Genomic DNA, 18,796 nt, shown 5'->3' with positions numbered 1-18,796 from the left:
CTCTCACATAAACTCACATTAATACGATACAACAGCCCTGAAATTTGATGGAATATAACTGGTCCTGCTACACTGTTTTTGGTGAGATCTTCCCACAACCCACATGAGCCCTCCTGGCCCCCTCCCCCAAACCATATGAGCCCTCCCCACCCCCCAAAATGTGCTGTGTTTACAGAAGATGAGAGTGGGGAGAGTGGGTGGTGAATTGGCCACAGATAACCCTGGATACCAGCTTGTAGTGGATTTGCTGTCTATAAAATTACAGTGTTCTGTGTTGGGTGACTTTGTGGGTTTGCACCCCTCCCTCCGTGTCTTTTCCAGTGTGGGACTGCGCATACCACATCCTTGGCACACGCCAAGTTACAACATTGCCCCCTCCCCCCCAATATTCAAATTGTACAATGAAACAGAGCCTACAATTAAGGGTTGATGTGCTCATCTTAAGGGACACAATGGAAAACAGGAAATGATTAAACCAGCAGAGACCACCCACTTGTTTATTTCACTGGGTGTGTACAGGAATGCAATTTATCTGCCACATGAAAAACCACAGGAAGACTTCACCCAGTGACCTGCCCCACCCGAAGGAGGTGAAGCACGGGTTGTTAGACTCTCAGTTCTCAGTGCCAGGCAGGTGTCTGCCTCTGGGAAGATCTTGCCAGACCTTTTCAAGATAAACTGGAAATCCGTGTTTTTACATGAAATCTCTTTGTTCTGAAACATTGGCAATACCTTAAATCTTTTTAAAAATAGCACTGGGGACAAAATAATAAAAATGTGGGACTTCCCTGGTCATTCAGTGGTTAAGATTTCATGCTTCCAATGCAGGGGCGTGGGTTCAATCCCTGGTTGGGGAACTAAGATCCCACATGGCATGAGGCAGAAAAAAAAAAAAAAATTCACTGGAGAAACCAAGGACATAGAAAGCTCAGAATAAAGAAAAACTTAAGAAAAATGTGTGTGCCTCCCGCTTGTGACTTCTGAGGAGGGCGAAAGCATGTATATCCAGAGCAGTGGTGGACTCTGTGGAGCTGGTCCATGGTCACCTGGGCTCTGGGGCTCTGGTGAGGTAGGGGGTGCTGTCCCAGCACCACACAGGAAGTGGCTTGGGTGAGGATGCTAAGGAGGGGTGGGGGCAAGAAGCCTTGTTCGTGACACCGTGATTGGGAGACGGAGACCCAAGGTGACCCAAGGTGCATCTGGAAATAGTTGAGCTCCTGTGTGTCCTTCACAGATGTTGGGAGGAATGTGGCGACTGGGACTGGGAAATCTAGGGGCCTCCAGAGCCCAGAGCACTTGGATTTTCCTGGTGTGGAAGGCAGGGCAAGAAAGAGGGCATGGTCCAGGTGTGCAGGGAGGGTTCTGCAGGGTCACCTGTAGGGAGGTCCTCCAAGGAAGGATGCCAAGCTGGGTGGAGGGAAGCAAGGTGGGAGTATGTTCTCACAAGACCAGAAACTGGGACCAACCTGTTTAAGGTCAGGGCTGCCCACTCCAGCATATCCCTTAGGCCTTCATGAAGGTGAGAACATGGAGCTGGGCAGAGGGGCACCCACCCAAGGGATGCCCGAGCCTTTCCTAAGAAGCCGCCCAAAGGGAACAACTCCCAGCCTCTGGTATCCATTCTGAGATGTGCATGGCAGGCATCTCCAGCCTGCTAAGGGAAGGGAGAGACCCACCACGCCCAAGTCACAGGAAGCCATTAGTGAGCAGTCCAGACAGAACACAGTTAAGTGCCTACTTGTGTGGGCCTTTGCTAAGTGCCTGTGGGGCTCTGACAGCTGGGTCCTGAGAAAGGCTTCAAGGAGGAGCTGAGGCTTTGGTGGGATCTAATTGGAAAGAGATTTGGGGGTTGGGGTGGGCAAATTCCTGGTGGCAATGGCAATAAAATATTAGGTAAAATGGGGTTGCAAGTTGGAAAGTCAGGCTGAGGAGGCAGGCAAGATGCTGTGGTAAGAGACAGGAGGCCATCAAAGGCTGGAGAGCAGAGATGGACGCAAGTGCAGAGGGGATCTGGGGACTGGTGTGGTGGGCAGAGCAGGCCCGCTGCCTTTGGTCCTGGGTCTTTCTCCTTGCTGTTTCTGGGGTGGTCTGTTGACCCACTGAGTCCATTGGTGACAGAGGTGGGTTCACATGGAGCAGGGCTAGCTGTTACAGCTTCTGCTAAACGCCTAGCATCCACCTTATTGCCACAGGAACTTCAGAGAAATGTTTTAGCCCAATATTCCCAAGGAGGGGAAGATGTGGATATCAAAAGTATGAATAGAAGATGCTGCATTGGCACCTTATATTTTAGAAACCCCTCTATTTTTGTCATCGCTTGAGTACCACCTTAATAATTTTACTTGCTATTTATTAAAAGCGTATCCAACTTTGATTCACTTGTTGTTTTCCTAAGGCTGTTAATCTGAAAGTGGTCAGTTCCGTTCCATCTAAAATCACCCCTGTTAGTGTGGTTTCTAAGTATCCCCTTCCTGGAAATGTTGGGGGAGAGAAGAATTTCAGAGGGCGAGGTCTGCTGTGTGACAATGGGGAAGCTGCCAGCCTGTCTGTTCTCTGGTTCCCACCTTGCGTTTTCTCTCTCTTTGGCCTCTCCTAGCATCTCTTTCAGGATTAAGTGCGCTCACCCAGAGACAAACACTGGGTATTGTTAGAGCATTATTATATTACGCATCTAAAAATCTCCAAAAAAGGAAAGTAAGTTCATCGACCCTTTGAAGGTTATTTAATGATAAACATAAATGCTTTCATAAAATCTGGGGAATGATTTAAGATCTCAGATCAATAGTTGCCTGTGAGTGCTGGCGGCCAGGCCTGTGCTGCAGTCTGGCTCTCCTGACCACCCAGGCAGGCTGGTGGCTCGCTGAGCGCATAGACAGCCAGGGGCAAACAAATAAATGGGATTTAAGGCAAAATCTGCATGGCGTGGGCCAGAGCATGGGAATGAAGTTGCTAAGGAAGGAGTCACTGTGAGGTCAGCAGGAGGGAAGGGCAGGGTCTCCTGAGGCTGAGTTCTGAGGTCCTGGGATGGGGGCGGCGGGGAGAGGAGGGGACAGGGCTGAGCTGGAAGGGTCTGGGGGAGTTTGACATCCCTGCCAGATGGTCTCTTCTGCAGACACCTCCTGGAATTCAGTCTCATCTTCTCAGCTTTCATACTAACTGAACTTGGACCTGAAGCTGCAGAGAGGAAGCGAGACAGTGGCCCTGGCTGCGGTCTCAGAGGGAGCTGGTGGCAAGCTGAGTTTTCTGCCTCTCTGGCTTCGTGGGTCCAGAAACACATGGAGCCTCTCAGAGCCTCAGTGTCTTTCACTGGCAAGTGGAGTCCTGACACCTGACTCCAGCATTGGCATTGAAATGACAGTTCCAATTCAAGACTCTCACATAACAGGCACTTAATAAAAGGAGTATTTTAATATGCAAAACCATATCTAACAAACATTGATGTAACTCTTCCTAACTGCCACACATGGTGCTAAGCATTTTTACAAGTCTCTTCTCCTTGAATCCCCACAACCCGATGAGTGATCTATTATTAGGAGTACACCCATTTTACGTGGATGAAAAAGCTGAGACTTGGATAGTTTGAATAGGTGGCCCAAGAGCACGTAACCTGTAGAGACAGGTAAGGTTTGAATCTGAGTGTCTGGCTCAAGAACCCAGGTTCTTCACACCATACCAGAGCCTGTGAACACTGTATCCTGGTAGGGCCCTTCCTCCTACTAACAACTAACATTTGTAGGGTACATCTGTTACAGTTAATGACTTAGTATTGATACACTATTATTAGGCAAAGCCCACATTTTACTCTTACCCAATGTCCTTTCTCTATTCCAGGATACCACATTGCATTTAGGGGTCAGCTCTCCTAAGGGCCCTCCTGGCTGTGACAGTTTCTCCATGTTTCCTGGTTTTTGATCACGTGGCCAGATTTGAGACACACTGTATAGAATGTTCCCCAGCTGAGATTTCTCATGGGTGGACTTGGACTGCGGGTTTGGGGGAGAAAAGCCACAGAAATGAAGTGCCTTCTCATCCCATCAGATCAGAGCACGTGCTCTCCGCCTGACCTTGGTCACCTGGCTGAGGTCATGGTTGTCAGATGTCTGCCTATACGATTCCTCTTAAGTGCGTTCCACACTGCAGTTCTGTGCAGGAGGTCAGCATGCAGCCAGCACAAAGAAGTGGGAGTTTCAGCCACCTCCTTCAGGGGGAGCACCTATATAGTAAGTAGTTTGGAATGTGTGAGGCCTTCGTAGTTCTCCAAGTAGGTATTTAGACATATATAGGCTACAGTCCCTGAAAAGTGAAAGTGAAAGTTGCTCAGCTGCGTCTGACTCTTTGTGACCCCATGCATGGTAGCCTGCCAGACTCCTCTGTCCATGGAATTCTTCAAGCATGAATACTGGAGCGGGTAGCTGTTCCCTCCTGCAGCGGATCTTCCTGACCCAGGAATTGAACCGGGGTCTACTGCATTGCAGGCAGATTCTTTACTGTCTGAGCCACCAGGAAAGCCCTGGGGTCGCAGAAACGCCAGACATGATTTAGCGACTAAACAATACCGCCACCAATATATATCTTTTATGTTTTATTGAGTTAGTTGGGTCTTCATTGCTGCACGTGGGCTTTCTCTAGTTCTGGCAAGCGGGGGCATACTCTCTAGTTGCGGTGCACGGGCTTCTCGTTGCACTAGCTTCTCTCGTTTTGGAACACAAGTTCTAGAGTGCACAGACTTCAGTAGTTGCAGCTTATGGTCTCCAGAGCAAGGCACTCAGTAGTCATGGGCTTAGTTCCCCTCGACATGTGGAAGCTTTTCGGACCAGGGTTCTACCGTGTGTCCCCTGCAGGTGTATTCTTAACCACTGGACCACCAGGGAAGTCCTCCATGTAGGTGTTGATTCAATCATTTGTTTCTGTCAGTAGGACTTGTGGGTGCTTGTTTTATACTTCGTCATTTACTTTGTTGCTGAAGCTGTTCCAGCTCTGGCCACTGGGGGCTCTCTCACTGGACTGCGTGCTGCTCTGATACCCCCACCAGCTTATGGCTTTGGAGCAATTCCTTACTCTCTGGCGCGAACAGGTGCTCCAGAATCACCTTGTGTATGTCCTGCTCCAGCCCTAGGATTAGCCATTTCTCCAAGAAGCCCTGGTTCCCTTTCTTGAGAATAGTATTAGAAGTCAAGTTCTGGGCTAAGTGTCCTTGTTGCCCTAGGTGTGTCATGGGTTCTGGGCTCTCTCCGCTGAGAAAAAGGAAATATTTGTGTGTATAACCCCTGCATGTTCCCACATCTCTGCTATACATATTAAGCTAAACACAAGTTCACACTGATGTCTCCAGTCTATTACCACATGGATCAAAATTCACTTTTAAAATGGTAAAATATTTTTTGATAGTGTTTTAAATTAAAACCCAAATCACAGGAAATTTAAAACCTAAAATTATTTATACTAAGGATATTTCAAAGTGTTTTAGCATCTTTGATTAGATGGATGAATATTTTTTTGAAAACTGAAAACATAAATTACATACCTGATTAGAACCATTCTTGCCTATTTAGAATTAGGGAAATTAAAATATATATATATGAAATAGGTGTTACTGAGAACAGCTCTATCTCAGAACTGAGAACAGTTCTATCAGCTCAGTGCATGTTCTTGTATATTTTTACTTATCTCTTTGCTCCTTCAGAGCATGTTGAAACTTGAAGGCTGCCCGGGGTCCTGGGCAGGGACTCCCCCAGTTGGCTGCTTCAGGGTCAGACAGAACAGCAGACAGTCAGAGGGAGCAGCAGGTGAGGGCCAAGTGGAGGCAAGCACCACCTTGGAGGCCTGATCAACAGGCCAGCCCAGTGGACCACCCAGCCTGGATTCCTCCCAGGTCCCCTGGGCACAGTCCTCCTCTGGGAGGCTGTTTTCAACTTGTAAAATCAGCCCCATATGTGGAGCCATTTTCTTCCCTACTAGCATGCAGTTTGCAAAGGCCTCTATGTGTGTGCTTCAGTCATGTCTGACTCTGTGACCCTATGGATTGAAGCCCAGCAGATTCCTCTGTCCATGGGATTCTCCATGCAAGAATACTAGAGTCAGTTGCCATGACCTCCTCCAGGGGATTTTCTCGACCCACGAATCAAACCCGTGTCTCTTACATCTCCTGCATTGGCAGGCGTGTTCTTTACCACTAGTGCAAGTGTCCTTAGTTTCAAGGAATCCAAAGGGCTCTGGGTGGGATGCAATAGGGGAAGGGCTGTTATTAAGGGGTCTTGTTGGTACTTCCCAAGCCTCATTGCCTTGTGCATCTGAGCTGCCTCTGAGGGCTACTTCTCTCCAGGTCATTACCAGGATCTTTCTGGAAGACAGCACCATAGAGCATGACTGTGGGAAAGCTTTCTGTGGTAGTTTAGAAACACTCCATGATCCTGTGCACCAGAGAGGGTATTGCAGAAAGGAAAATGAGCGTGTCACAGGTGGGTCAACCGTGGGCTGCAGCAGGGCCCAATGCTGCTGGTCCTCAAGATTCTTCCTTGGTCAGCCTGGGTTCTCTCATGCTTTCTGGCTTTCTTAAGGGTCTACACTCACCCAAGGTATATGTGGGTGTGGTCAGGGCTGATCTAGAAGCCATGGCAGCAATGTTCCTCTTTATTTACCCACTGTCTTTTACCAGTTATTTCAACGAAGAGTGAAAGGCACCAGTGAGGTTGATCTGAAAAGCTTGCCTGGGTGAGAGGTGGCTCGGCAGCATGAGGACTCAGGGGGATTGCCCCTTTACTGTTTACCTGGGCCAGGGAGCTGCCTCTCCACCACTAACATACTTGACCCTCTTCTGGACGCTTTTGCTTGTGTTGACAGTGGAACATGAACCGTGATTCTGGGGACTGCTCCTCTCCACCCTAGGATGCCCTTGTTCCAACGTCCAGAGTTCTGCCTCTGTCACCATGTGTAGGCCTGGCTCTGGCAAACAGCATACGTGTCTTTCCTCAAGAACGTTCCTTCTCTCCTGTGAGTCCCCCCACCTCTGAGCCATCTTTCAACTGGCACCTGGAGCCTTGCTCAAAGCTGGGCTGTCCTTCCCTCATGAATGATTGGCCCCTTCCTCCTCCCACTTGGGTCTCCAGTGGGTTGCAACTCTTAAAGTCAGCCTTTAGACATGTGAGCAACCATTCGGCGTGTATTGGGTAGGCCTGTGTCAGGCATGTGGGATAGAGGCCCTTCTCACCTTCTCAGTGCTAAAAGTACTACATCGTTCCAACAGCAATCTTCTCAGGCTAATGCATGCAGTAGGTGTTCGGTGTGTGGCCTGGGGCCCAGGAGTTGTGTGATGGGAGCTCCGACAGAGAGCTTACAAGCCCTGTGGCTTGGTGCCTGCCATGTGCTCAATGCCAGTCTTTGACGGGCAGAGGCCACAGCAGTGCTTGTGTCCATAATGAGTGTGGCGTGTGACATGTGTGCAATATCACACATTACAGTACACGTTCCTCCACAGAGGAGAGGACTCTCTCCTGGAGCACCCTTGGGTCCTGATCAAAGACACCCCCTTGTAGAGAATTTTCCCAGGTGGTGTGTAGGGAGCGACAGGAGGGAGTAGAGACATAATCGTCTGTTCTGAGAAAACCCAAAGGTGGAATTCCTGATCAGGAACCAGTTAGCTGTGCCAACCTGACTTTGGACAATTATTTAATCTTGGTTTTCTTGTCCATAAAATGGGGAGATGTTTCTCCACCGTATATCCCCAGTGACAGTCATTAGGACCATTGAGGCAATTCCTGTAAACGTGCTCTGCTGAACGGGTGTCGGACTGTTTTCTCATCACCCTGGACTAAGCACCAGAGATTGGTCACTTACCTCCCCCCCACCCCCCTCTCTGCCATCACACACCTGAGCAGAAACCACCAGCATGGAAAGTCTGGAAGCCTCGTGGATGCAGCCCCGGCTCTTCCCTGGACCCAGTTGCCCACAAGCGCAGAGCCGTAATGAATGGATGGTCCCCCAAGGGCAGGCATTTTCCTTTCCTCCTCAGGTACAGGGAAAGAGCAGATATTTCCATTGTAGCAAGTAAGAAAAATATCTCGTTTCCCCACTTTTGTTATAAACAATGTACGGCTTGCTTTCTCCTTACTCCTCTTGACCCTCCACACTGTATACATATTTATATATTATTCATAGTGGATTAAAAATGAATGTGCTCTTTACCACGGCTCTACGGAGCTGTGACAATACAAATTAACGTATGATGTACTTACTTTTCACATGGCAGTGATGGGAAATGTTGATGGGCTCAAAGTGAGAGATAGAGAGAGAGGAGGGAAGCGGGGGGATGGTGAGGGCTCACATCTGGCCACAGCATCAGGGCCCGAGGTCCTGCCTTCAGACGGGGATGGGGGCTCTTTGGGGCAGCAGCCTTGCTGCAGAGATGGAAAAGCCTTCCCCCTTGGAGTGAGGTGCAAGCTCCCCAGGGGGTCCTGTGGGCCCCACCCCTGCCCAGCTCCCACCAAGCTCCACCTCCACCAAACTGGAAGCACCAGCTTGCAGATCCCTGCACCCCACAGTCTTCCTGCTTCTGTACTGAGGTCAGGCGAGTCTCTCTGCCTGGGATAGCATTCTGCTCCTCTTCCTTTCTCGTGGCTGCCTCCCTCTTTCCTTCATCCATCCATCCATCCATCTATCCATTCACCTGCCCTTTTGCTTGAAAAATACCTAATGGAAATCTGTAACATCCCGAAGTCTCTACTAGGTGGTAAGAAATATCAACAATCAGAAAACCAAAAAAAAAAAAAAAAGCAAAAGCAAAACCCCACAGTCCCTGAGTCCTGGAGCCGACTGTCTTGTGGGGCAGACAACATCAATGTTTGTTGATCTACTCTAGTTGGACACTCTGCTGTGGAAGAGAAGAGTTTGCTGTGATGAACCTCAGTGGGTCTGGAGTCATCACGGGAGGCCTGAGGCAGCTGCGCTAAGGATGGGATTATAGTACTTCCATGAAGCCGGGGAGGGAGCACTCAGATGGAGGGAATGAGACAGGATTGGGCAGAGGTTCTATGGCAGGAAAGAGAATAAAGCATGTAAAGTATCTGGAGAACAGAGACGGTCCAGTGGTCAGAGGCAGCAGCTCAGGGGCTTTGAGGGCAAAGAGGCTGGAAATGCATGCAGGGGTTCATACTCCTCCCGGCTGAGCTCTCGGAAGCCCCAACCCCCTTGACCATCTCCCCCACTGCATGGCCTCAAAGAGCCAGCCCTGTACCAGAACAGGATCCCCCAGACACGATATCCTTCCCACATGGGCCTGCGACCACAGCCCAGCCCACATCTGCTGAACTTCACCAAGGGAAATACCCTTGCTAACAACTACTTTCTTGGGACTCTGAAGGTCTTACAGATCCCCAAACCCCCAGTCAGAAACAGGAGCCCCAAAGAGAGACTATTTCAGGCTTCATTCCACGACTATCTGAGATAAGATCACCTAGGACAGGCAGGCTAGTGCAAATCTGGCACAGGGAAGACTTGTTGAATGAGTGCTTTGGATGAAGAACAAAGCATAGCCTCTCTTGACCAGTCTTACTTAGATAAGGAACAGAATGATAACAAAGAAATCAGCAATTACAGCGATGACAGACAGCTGACATCTGTAGAGCTCTTTGTCATTTACAGATTTGACATGCTGTCTCATCTGATCTTCACAACAGGATTAGGGTGTCAGTATTCGTATTATCCCCCCATTTCCAAGATGTAGAAACTGAAGCCTTGAGAGATCAAATGCTCGTTCAAGGTCAGACAGAGGGGAAACTGAATCTTGGGTGTTAGTGGCCTCTCAGCCTCACGAAGGGGTGATGCTATGCTTTGAATGCAAGGTCCTGGTCCGACTCACACTGGCCACCGTGGGGCAGGAGGACACCTGAAATCAAAAATGCAAAGCAGAGAGCTCTCTGTGGTCAGGCCTCTGCAGGAAGGATCTCCTGTGTTCAGAGGGGCCAAAGGCTGCCCTAAAGCAGAGTGCTTCTCTGTGGGGCTGAACTGGAGAAAGGCCAGGGTGTTCATATTCTCCTCAAATAGGGAGCTGACTGGGGTGGGTGGGTGCCCTTACTCTTTTAAATTCAATCCAAGAAAGGCTGTTAGACTCGACTCTGTCTTAAAGCCTTTGCTACTTCTTAGAAATTGATGGACAGTAGTGGCATCTTCATCTCCACCTATAGACCCAGGTGAATGGCTCCCTCCACCTCCAGTACGCCAAGGTGGTGCAGGCAGCATGGCGGGTCTTTCTTTTCATTAAAACGTGCCGGATGGAAGTTTGCAGCGTGTCACCCTGAGGGCTTCTCCTCAGGGGATGTGTTGACCTATCTCCATCCGGGGATCTGATTTCCTTGGAGCCCCGCATCCACCTTAGCAGGAAAGTAAGAAAGTTCCCCTCGGATTTCCATGGCCCCCTCGCTGCCTCTGCCTTCAGGTGGGTCCTTTGTTCTGTCACCTGTATTGGAAAACCACAGTGGACATTTCAGTGGAGCTCTCAGCTGTGGGGTTTGTTCTGAAAGTATAGGGTATGTTCTCTGACCCAAAGGTAACAGATCACTGAGTTTGTGCCAATACCAGGGGCTTCGCATGGACAAATGGTATAGAGAAATTGGAAACTTTTCATCCAGATTTAGCTAGACTGGGAAATGAATCAAGTCTCCAAAAGTGTTTTGCATACCAACAGCTTTCTGCTTGGGAGTAAATGTTCCCATCACCAAAGGATCAATCTTTCACTTACATCCTATTCTCAGGGGAACACAATGCTTTCTTCTGGCCCCAACTCGGCTCCTCACAATCACCTTCCCTCAGGATGGATGTCTCATTTCTTCAAAACTTTTCTTCCACCTCAGTCTCATGGGAACCTAACAAACCACTTAGAAGGGTGTGTGTGTGTGTGTGTGTTTATGTGTGTGAATCCTAAAAATAACATATAGTTCTTATAAGAATTTTAGAGAATTAGGAGATCTGAGTACCTTATACACATTTGAAATTTGTTTTAAAGTCAAACCATCCAAGTTCACTCTATTTTAAGTTATTCATCTGAGCTATGGGGTTGATATTTTTGACATAACAGCCATAAAGCTCAAATATGAGGATAAACATACAAACATCTTTGTGAAAACCTGTGGGACAGAGGCCTTTGGGATCTTCAGGTACTACCATTACCTAGAGTGCTTCTATTTACAAAGTGCAATGTAAGATCAAGATTTATCATGGTTCCAATATTGTACAGACTTCCTTCTACAAATGTACAATGCATAACATTATACCTTTATGTATAACTTCTCAGCTCACTGAAGTTAAAATAAAAACTACTTCAATACTAATGGTTGGACCACTGAAGTATCCAAATATGCCAGAATTATTGTACATCCTTGACTCTCCCAAGGTACAGAGATTCAGATATAATCATAGGATAAAAATAATAATTAATATTTAAAATCAATTGGTGACAAAATTATACTAAGTGCCTTTATGCCAAGTTGGCCAATTCAAAAAAGCTTTTATTGTGAATAAAGGTGATATCTGAGGTTCTCTGTTTGGTTTGACAAGATGCATGTGGTTCCCACAGTGACATAATTTGCAGAGAGGGTGGCTTCCAAAGTTTGTAGCACAGATTTATACAGAAATAATAATAGGAAGTATAATAGGCAACTTTGACAGATGGGGAAAAACAGTGGAAGAATGTAGGAACCCGATGAATCACGGTGATCCAAAGTAGATTCATTAAACAAAACCATGGTTTGGTCATTTGCTTCATGGTTCTGCAAGCCTCTTTGGATTATGGTGCCGAGAGTTTTGATTTTATTTATTTTTAATTATTATTTGGAGTTTTTAGCTCCAAAGTCTTGTCATGATGATTTTCCCCATCAGTAACTTATTGCCATAAAATAAGTGAATTGATGAGTTAGCCCCAGCTTTATCTGAGCTATGATAATTAGGATAGCATCACCTTTCCTTTGTGAACTGTGGCAGAGCTGCCCTTGGTGGGAACCCAGAAGATATAGTCCATTTATGAGAAGCTTTGGACAAAACTTTAGAAATGTTTCTTAGGCTTCCTGAGGGAAGTCTCAACTCTTCTCTCAGGTTCTCTGGATGAACTTGAGTTGGTTCCTACGCCTCCAGCTGCAGACTTGGACCGTCCTTCCTTCTTTCTCCCACTCAAGAGCTGCCCTATCAGAGAACCTCAAACCACCTCACTGAGCCCTGGACATGACTTCATGTCCACAGGGATGACGACTTCGTGAGTTGGATGGTTGAGCCTTGGGATCTGTTGGAAACTCACTGATGCCCAGCTTAGCGCTGACGAAGATTCATGATTATGGTGGGGAGAATGGGCATGGCTTTTCCTATTTCACCGCCATTGATCAACACCATGATTCTTCCCTTCAGTCTATGCTTTAACTCCAACATAATGAAAAGTAGGGCCGTGCACACTATTCATAAGTATCCTAAGTCCACTAGAAACAGAGCCTCATTTCTCCTTCTGCACCAACCCAGAGTCTTCCCTGCCATCTATATGAGGGGGTGACCAAGCCCTAAGGGTGGGGTTGGATAGCAGGAAGGCAGGAGGCAAATTGTACCCACAAATCCTTCTCTTACTTGATAATTGAGGTCCAGGCCCCTCCTTCTAACAGTCTGTGCTCTTCTTGCTGTGGTAGGCCATGTAGAAGGGCCAAGAGCAAGTGTGATCCACTCCATGGACTTATGCAAGTAGGAAGGTTGATCAAATTCAGTCTCATGTTAGGTACAACAATAGAAACAAAAGAAGAGAAAACTCTATCTGAAAATTTGTAATTCCTTCAAAAAAAAAAAGGCAAGGGGAAACAAAAAAATAATAATGCAATCCCTGCAAACAGTTCATACCTGCTTGTTCTGTGCCAAGCAGAGAACTTGGCACCAGTGATGTTGAGATGGCTATGCTTCCTGCCTCAGGAACTCACAGTCTATCCTGGCAGCCAATGCACACACACCGCAGCCACACAAAACAGAGTCTTGAAGGGAGAATGGGGTTTGGGTCTGCAGAGAACAGAAGTGATGTCTCAGGGAGAAGGTAGCACAGTCAGAGCATGGGGACCCTGCAGAATGAAGCCCGTCTGCAGAGACCATCTAGTGGTTTGGTTTGGAGTGGGCAAACAGGGGAGGCTCCCGGAGACAGGAGAGGTGTGGGGACTGAGCTTAAAGGCGAGGGGGTAGGTGGTCATTAAGATTTGGACAGGGAACTCAGAGCTGAGCTTCTGCTTTAGGTACCCACTCTGGTATACCTGGGGAGGATGGGCAGGAAGTGGGGAAACGGGAAGCAGGAAGCTCTCCTGCAGGCTGCCATGTTCATAGTCTAGCATGAGCTGGTGTACACTGGACCAGGCGCAGAATGGGAGTATGGGAAGTAGAAAGAGCCAACAGGTAGAATGGATTTGACCTGGGGACCAACTGGCTAGAAGGGAAGATGGAGAGAGCTAATTTCCGAAGCCCACTAAGAAAGGAGCAAGAATCTAGTGCTGTGTGCAATTTGGTGAGGAAATGAATTTCAGTTGCAAACATTTGGTTGCTCTCCAGTTTCTCAAAAACAAGACTGCCTTGCTAAGTAGTTACACAGGACTTCTGCTATTATGCTCTAGAAAAAGTGATGAATATGCTGTTCAGATGTTTTCTGGGGTAAACAATTGGGCCCATTTATTTGCTTGTTTATTTTCCTTAGCAAATGAAACCCAGCGCTGGGTCTTGACCTCTCTGGGTGCTGGGTGGGACAGCACTCATGGACTTCCAGGAATGGCAGAGCCACAGCTTCCCAGCATTGGGCAGAACGCATTGTCCCATTATAACTTCCCAAACTAGATGCTTTACTGGTTCCTAAAGATAGCAGAGATGTGTGCATGTCTGTGGTGCATCGGAACAGAGAAATGAAGCCTGAAGGAGCAGGTGGATTTTCACAAGAATCCATCTTCTGTTCTTATTTACAGCCTTTCTAGAGAAGTTTGATTCCGGGCATCACCATTCAAAATTGAACTTCTTTAAAACTAGGCTGGCCTTAATTATCTGAGTGTCCCAGTTCTTGTCTGATACTTTCTGCTGCCTCCTCTTGAAACAGAGCTTCCAAATTCCTCCAGCTTGGCACTTCCACTCCACCGAAGAACAAGGCTTAGGGAACATCCCTCTCTCACCCCACCCCAAACACACTTCCTGGTCACGCTTGACTTGCTTATCAGTAGAGTTGGTGGGGACATGAGGAAGTGAATTGGCTTGAAGATCTGAGTCAGAATCCCAGATGGAGGGACTTATGGGTTTTTTTGTGTGGAGTTTGAGTAAACTCTGGGAGTTTGTGATGGACAGGGAGGCCTGGCGTGCTGCGATTCATGGGGTCGCAAAGAGTAGGACACGACTGAGGGATTGAACTGAAATGAACTTAACTGAGGGTCACAAAGTCTAGTCCAGGGCTCAAATCCACCTCCTGTCTGTTCTCATACAGCCTGTGGAGCTAAGAATGGTTTTTACATTTTTAAATGGCTGGAAAAAAAAGCCCAACAAGAATAATATTTCATCACATATGAAAATTATATAAAATTCAAATTTCGGTGTCCATAAATAAAGTTTTGAATTTCATCAACAAAAAGTTGGAAATTTATTTCCTCTCTTGTTATATAAGTATCTACGTCATATCTTTGATCTTGGCCTGCAAAGTCTAAAATCCTTGCTATCTTACTTTTTATAAAAGAATTTCCAGGTGTTGGAACTTTCTTTTCTCTCACCTAAAAAGGCTGAATTAAAAACCCTGGCTAGGCTGGAAAGATCTTTTAAATCCTTGTCCAAGTTATTATTATTATTATTTGGTAACTTATTGTTTGAGGCTTCCCTGAAGACTCAGCAGTAAAGAAGCCGCCTGCCAATGCAGGAGACATGGGTTCAATCCCTGGGTTGGGAAGATCCCCTGGAGAAGGAAATGGCAACCTGCTCCAATATTCTTCCTGGAGAATCCCATGGACAGAGGAGCCTGGTGGGCTACAGTCCACGGGGTCGCAGAAGAGTCAGACATGACTTAGCAACTAAACTGCAGCTTATTATTTATCCAAGTAAGTTATTACTTATCCAAATAGATATATTGGCTGCATCTTTATTCTTTGCCATTTGACCTTTGCAAGGAAATAACACTGCTGATATTGTACTGGTAATAATGATCATGGTCCTTTGAGTGCTGGGAGCCGGGGAGGGGTACGCAGCAGAACTGACCGGCCACTCTTTCTGCCCGTAGGTCACAGGCCTTTCCAGTGTCGCTACTGTCCCTACAGTGCCTCTCAGAAGGGAAATCTGAAGACCCACGTCCTCTGTGTCCATCGCATGCCTTTTGACAACAGCCAATACCCCGACCGCAGGTTCAAGCGCTCCAGAGTCGACTCAGAGGCTTCTGGGAATTTCGAAGACCCCGCAGCTGTCAAGGCGGGGAGCTCAGCGGAGTTAACGGAGGAAGGCAGCAAGGCCCAGGAGGAGCGCAACTGAGCCAACCAATTCGGAGATTGCAATATTATTTTACACAGTTTTCAGATTATGCATCTGGTAAAAGAGTTTGCTAACTGCATTCCAAGGGGAAAAATCATGTACAACCCCCACTAGTGTATAGAACATTTAAAAATTTTAAAAAGATATCTATATATATATTAAAAAAAAAAAAAATCCCCAGCCCTTGAAAATGGCTGCTAAACTGTTACCCGGCAACAAGTACTTCCAAACAATGCAGGTGGGATAAAAGGGATTTCAGAAATGCTTGGTGTCCTCCGAGCTCAAGGAAGCTGGGGGGCCCTTCCAACGCTAGAGTCGCCTATGTCCAAAAATCAAGCTCTTAACTGCAAAACGATGCCATCTAAATGATTTAGTGTTGCCTTGAAGATGGAGGGGCTGTGTTTTCATTGTTGAAAACACCTCTATAATCTGACACCAGCTGCTGTCATCCGCCTCGCACCCTAATGGGATGTGTTGGGAGGCAGTCGCGGTGCCAGTCAGACTGGAGCGGTCACTGCAGAGAAAATCAATTCACGTGGTGTCGTAACTGCACTCTTGGAGAAATCTTAGCCGGCCCGCAGCCAGCGCCAGGGCAGACCAGCTCTGCAGAGGCTTGCCATCTTCAATGTGCATTTAAAAAAAATCCACAGCCAAATGAATCAATGGTCAGGAAGTGTCTGCAGACAAATGTCCATTGCAGGTTTGATGAGTAATTCCTTTTTTTAGATCAAATTGCAGTATAGAGGGAAATGCTTTTTCTCAGTTGTCTTTTTTTTTTTTTTCTTTAATTTTTGGAGGAATTTACAAGAAGGTTGCTAATAAAAAAAATAGGGATACATGATATCAAATGCTTAGAACTAGCCCACCCTACTCACAGAAGGTGCTGGGGAAGAATGGAAATTTACGTAATAGTAGAAAGATTGTTTTTATTATGATTTTTAAAATGTTACTTGAATGAAGGCTGCTCCAGTCCTTATTATCAGATTTTTTTCATCTGTTAGTTTTTGTAAGTGTCATAGACATGAAGCAAGATTTTCTTCTCCAGCAAGCTCTTATGAAATAGCTTGTATTAAAATATGAATCTAAACATCCTGCTCTCTATCACTAATGAAGAAAACTGTTTAAGTTAAAATGTCTGTTTTTGTAAAACAAATGTGTTCTATATTTTTGTAGATTTTAGATTTTCTACTGATTGGATTCTCCAAATTTATCAAGTTCTGCACCACCCAGAGGGAGATTTGGAGGGCCAATAATGAAACACTTGACTCATTTTTTTAACAAACAATTTATGAAGACTAGTTAAGGGTTTATTCTTGAATCTGCTAGCGTGGCGTCAGAGTTCAGCCTCTTAACATATTTCCTTTGAGTGACACGAAAATGGTGCTGTTGCTTGTGACGGTGGAGAAGTACTGAAGTATTAACTTCTTCTAAGACAAAATTATTCAGACTTTAAAAAAAAAGATCGATATTTCCTTGCAGGCTGGGAGCACAGAATAAAACCCCAGGGCCTTAAAAACTTCAGCTCTGCCTACAGCAGTTTACAAAAATACTAAACTGCAATCAATGTAAATAAAATGCTTCGCTATCCTGAGACCAGAAGGAATCTCAGGCTAATAAGGAATCCGGTTTGCATATGCTGTCGAGAGGGTGACATCCACCCGGGGTTTCAGTGTAAACGCAATCACTGTACAATGTGGACCCATCTGGCATAGAGCAAGCTGCTTTCTTGTTTTTCTAGAATAGTTCTCACTGCCTTACTTAAATCGAGTTGATAAACTTAATGCAACTGTTTCTATGATCCTAGAGAAAGGACTGAAATGTTATTGAAAACTTTCCGACTGTAGTAAGCTTTAGGATTTTAACTGCACTACTGTGTTTGGTGACTGTGCCAGTCGCTTGCTTTCTGTGTGTTTGCCCCCGCCTTTGGTATCTTAGCAAAGAAAACTATAAAAAAGAAGAAAAAAAAAAAAGTAAAAAGAGGAAAAAAGAGGAAAAAAAAAAGTGGAAAAAAAAAAAAAAAACGAGAGCCACATTCCATTTCTAGCACTTTGGGCGCTCTTTCAGTATCCTTTTGTGTCTTCTGAGCATCGTCAGATGCGACAGGCAATAATTCTGTTTGTGACACTGGGAACATCCCCTCTTCTTTGTGGCGTGTGTGTTGATCCCATTTTGTCCAGTGCTACTGTCCTTATTTCCCCCCTGACACAGGCCTTCTCTCCAGAACATTTGTAACTTGTAATACAAACAAGTGACAGCCGCAGTGATGCAATGTCAGTTTCTGAATGTCATCAGGTTCTCATATCTAAACATGTCAAGTTTTTTCCCTGTAACTTCTGTAGTCTGTGATGCTGGTCATAATACTGTCTACATTCCTACACAAAGAAAAAAAAATCTATCTTGGAGGAAATCTGAGATCAATAGAGTAGAGGATTTTGTTGCTATGCTTGTAACAAGTAGAAAACTTTGTATTTAAAGTTTATTCTTGGTCATTATTTATTATTATAATACATCAGTTGACAGAACTTTATTCTGGTATAGAAAGTATTAAAAGTTGTTTTTTCAGCAATGACTGTTTTCTTTCTGCTGTTAGAATAAAATGTCTTTGAAGCAGTCCAGTTTTATCCAGTGTTTTACGCAATAAAACCTCTACCTCTGGAAAAAAAAAAAACCCATTTCTTCCTATTCGCGTATGTTTACTAGGAGAAGCAAAACATATTTTTGTAGCTTTGTCAGACTCGGGTAATGCTTGGTCAAACCGCACTTCTAACAAAAAGCCCTGCAGTATTGTGTGTGGATGGTTCCCATAGCCTGGTTCTTTTTCAAATTTCAAGCTGAAAGTGTATCTCTGGGTGTACAAACAGCATGTGTGTGTGTGTGTGTGTGTGTGTGTGCGTGCGCGCACACACACCCATGTGCATGTGTTTCTTTGAAAGCTTGCAGACACGGGTTACAGTGAGGTAATACCCATGCAAACACCAATGCTCCTCATATTATAGTAATTACACCAGACACTTAAAGCATTGGGATCTATTATTCTCCTTTACTAGTAGCAAGTTTTTTTTTAAAAAATCATTAAAAACAAGGAAGTCTTTTACCTCCGATCAGAGGACAAGCTGAATTCTCTCTCCAGAAGCAAAGGAAAAGAACAAAGAATAATAAAAATCTATGGTTTCAGGGCTACATAAAAAGCAGAATTCTGACACTGGTCTTCTCGGGTTTGGTGTGCGCCCCACACTTGATGTGCAGGCTTGCTTTTTGACTTGTTTTTCGTTGTTAGTGGTGGCACGGTTTCAAAACCCAGCTCCCACGG

The 18,796-nt window shown here is 45.9% G+C and overlaps 1 protein-coding gene across 5 annotated transcripts in view; it reads left to right on the top strand.

Moving 5' to 3' along the window:
• ZNF536 (zinc finger protein 536) overlaps window positions 1–18,136 on the top strand; it is a 446,058-nt gene extending 427,922 nt beyond the window's left edge. For all 5 annotated transcript variants that reach the window (XM_043437645.1, XM_043437647.1, XM_043437643.1 and 2 more), the window contains one exon: window positions 15,242–18,136. In XM_043437645.1, the coding sequence (XP_043293580.1) occupies window positions 15,242–15,486 (245 nt within the window). In that variant the 3' untranslated portion in view covers window positions 15,487–18,136. The remainder of the gene's footprint in view (window positions 1–15,241) is intronic.
• Window positions 18,137–18,796: the final 660 nt, after the last annotated feature.

This window comes from Cervus canadensis, chromosome 18 (assembly GCF_019320065.1).
Source record: "Cervus canadensis isolate Bull #8, Minnesota chromosome 18, ASM1932006v1, whole genome shotgun sequence".
Classification (NCBI taxonomy): domain Eukaryota; kingdom Metazoa; phylum Chordata; class Mammalia; order Artiodactyla; family Cervidae; genus Cervus; species Cervus canadensis.
The sequence above is the reverse complement of the archived record's forward strand: the minus strand, read 5'-3'. Positions and strand labels throughout refer to the sequence as shown.